The 2,512-nt window shown below is 47.7% G+C and overlaps 1 protein-coding gene across 1 annotated transcript in view; it reads right to left on the bottom strand.

The window, feature by feature from the left end:
• Rnf213 (ring finger protein 213) overlaps positions 1-2,512 on the bottom strand; it is a 110,078-nt gene that overhangs the window by 23,152 nt on the left and 84,414 nt on the right. Inside the window, 4 exon segments of the mRNA XM_031354095.1 lie at positions 102-183; positions 873-1,115; positions 1,650-1,760; positions 2,338-2,487. Coding sequence (XP_031209955.1) covers positions 102-183; positions 873-1,115; positions 1,650-1,760; positions 2,338-2,487 — 586 coding nt within the window.

Here is a 2,512-nt window from a genome sequence, read left to right as displayed (position 1 = left end):
CAGCAGAGCATGGGTCCTGTAAGCCACCAAAGGCAACTGTAGACCCCAACCACTTCCCAAGGTCTGTGTAAGACTCAGAAGAACATGATGCCAACACTCACTGTACCAGTGGACATTTTCCAGGCCCTTCCAATTCCTGGCGTGAACTAGCAGGTCTTCAGGCATTGTTGGAAGAAAAGCATTCTGAAAGCCCAGAAGCAGGACAGGTTATGACGAGTGAGTCAGAACAAAAACAAGGAGGGCATTGACTTTGCAGCCTCAAAACTATTTGCCAGGGATGCCTTTGATGGCTAATCTTGACTGTCAATCTGATTGGATCTGGAGTCAACTAAGAGATAAACTGCCGGGCATACCTATGAGGGATTCCCTTAATCAGGTTATTGGAAATGAGAAGACCCACCCTACTTTCTATTTCTAAGGAGGTTCAAGGAGAGGCTCCTTGTGCTCCTCTGCCTTCCCATCCTGCTGGCAAGTTCATCTGTTGTTTGTACATTACTACTGAGTTCATCTTCCTGTTGCCTCTGCTGCTATCCGTCCCTGACATGAGAGTGTCTCCAGGAACCCTCCAGGGGCCTAAGCAGCTATGGGGTGTGAGACAGCCATTGTAGGGCTACCCAGACTGTCTCACACACAGCTCTCTGACAAATACAAATGCCCTTCCCATAGGTATTCATGCCATTGGTTCTGTTCCTCTAGAGAAGCCTGACTAACGGTGCTCAGGAGTCTGTGGGAGGCAGGCCAAGTTTTCACCACCACTGTGGGCAGACAGATTAAAATCAAGTAGATGGGTTTAACAGTTCCTAAGCCAGCAGGTTTGTTTTCCATGGAGACAAAGCCCTGAAGATATGAAGGGAAAACAGAAGTGATCTTACCGCCATGTTGACGGGATAGAAGGCCAAGTTCCTCAGGGGCTCTAAAACCTTGTTTTGTCCACAGAGAAGTATGGTTGCCATATGGATGGCCATTTCAGTCACTGTTCCTTGCAGGCTGCTGTTAGCCGACCTGGTCTGCAGCAGGGGCAGACTATTATCCACTAGTGATTTTGCAAAGCATCTGATGTTAGGAGCAGAGAGGATCTTGCTTTCCGTAATGAATTTGTTCACAGCCTCCAATTGCTGATGAGAAAAAAATGTTTTTAACATTGACATATTTCAAAACAACATTGTAGGGCTGGGCTGAGCACTTGGGAGGTAGAGTTAGGAGATTCAAGAGTTCAAGGTAAAGACTAGCCCAGACTACGTGATACCCTGAAACAAACAAACAAACCCAAAAACCAAAGAAACTCCACACCCTGAACTCCACCACGGTGTGGTGATGCACACCTGCAATCCCAGGACTCGAGGCAGAGGGAAGAGTTAAGGCCATTTGGACTGCACATGCATAGCAAGACCTTGTCTCAAAAAACAAAAACCAGAAAGACAGAGGTGCTCTAAGGATGCTCTGTGGTAGGCACCACCAACATGCACACCAGTTTCTCAAGCACTGAAGAAAAAATGCAACATTTCATGGTTTATGCTTTAGTAATTCAGACAGATCCCCCCTCTAGTAAGGTTTCTACCTCTATCATAGGTAGAAAATCAGCATAATTTGTGTTCGTGACATTAATGAGACGAGACCGTGACACAGCCCTGCTGTGGAGGGCTGCTCACCTTTGGTTCTGGATGGAGTCTGTCATTGCGGGGATGGTACAAAGCAGCCACCTCTGTGTACAAGGCCAGCAATAAGTAGGCTGTCTTCTGGACTTTGGGGCTTCTGCAGGCCTGCAGAGGCAAAGACATCAAGTAAGAGTTAAAGGATATGTGGCACTTCTCCAGCCCTTACACTGAGCTACATTACTGAGGAAGGAGGAAGCACCTTCTGGCCACTCTCTGGGAATCTGTGGGTCATTCCTAGACACCAGTAGCTCTCCTCTCTACCATCAACTACTTCTCTACCATCAGAAAAATTTCCTAAGCAGAGACAGAGTTCCTGTTTCCTCCTTCCCGGAACAATGGCAGGGATTCAAATGGGAAGAGAACCGGAGCCGTTTCAAGGTCAGACTTCTAAAAACCTTGACATCATTATCTATCAGTCAGGAGCAGAGTGAGCCATAGATACACAAAGGAATTTGTGTGTTGGTTGCGCTAGCCTTCTTCAGGTCTAAGTGAGGCTGGAGCAGCTCACTCAAGCGCTCCGTTACAGACGCTGGCTAACTCAAGTGTCATTGCACCCGTTCCAGCCACTGGTTCTAGGGGGCTACTCAGTTTCTCACTCCATCATTTGATGTATGTAAGGGAAGATACAAGCCTCCAGGCAGTGCCTCCTGGTATCAGAGAGAGAAGCTCAGACCCATCTTACCATCAGAGCATTCCCAATGTCTACGGTCTTGCACTCGAGCACAGCTTTGGCCATTGCATCACGGACAGCTTTGTATTCATCACCGTGGACGAGGTATCGGTCCATCAGACTTAGGTGGTCCTTCTGCAATTGCAGCAGTATAGGGGTTAATCACAGTGGGAATAATGAGAGACAC

This window comes from Mastomys coucha, unplaced genomic scaffold (assembly GCF_008632895.1).
Source record: "Mastomys coucha isolate ucsf_1 unplaced genomic scaffold, UCSF_Mcou_1 pScaffold5, whole genome shotgun sequence".
Classification (NCBI taxonomy): domain Eukaryota; kingdom Metazoa; phylum Chordata; class Mammalia; order Rodentia; family Muridae; genus Mastomys; species Mastomys coucha.
The sequence above is the reverse complement of the archived record's forward strand: the minus strand, read 5'-3'. Positions and strand labels throughout refer to the sequence as shown.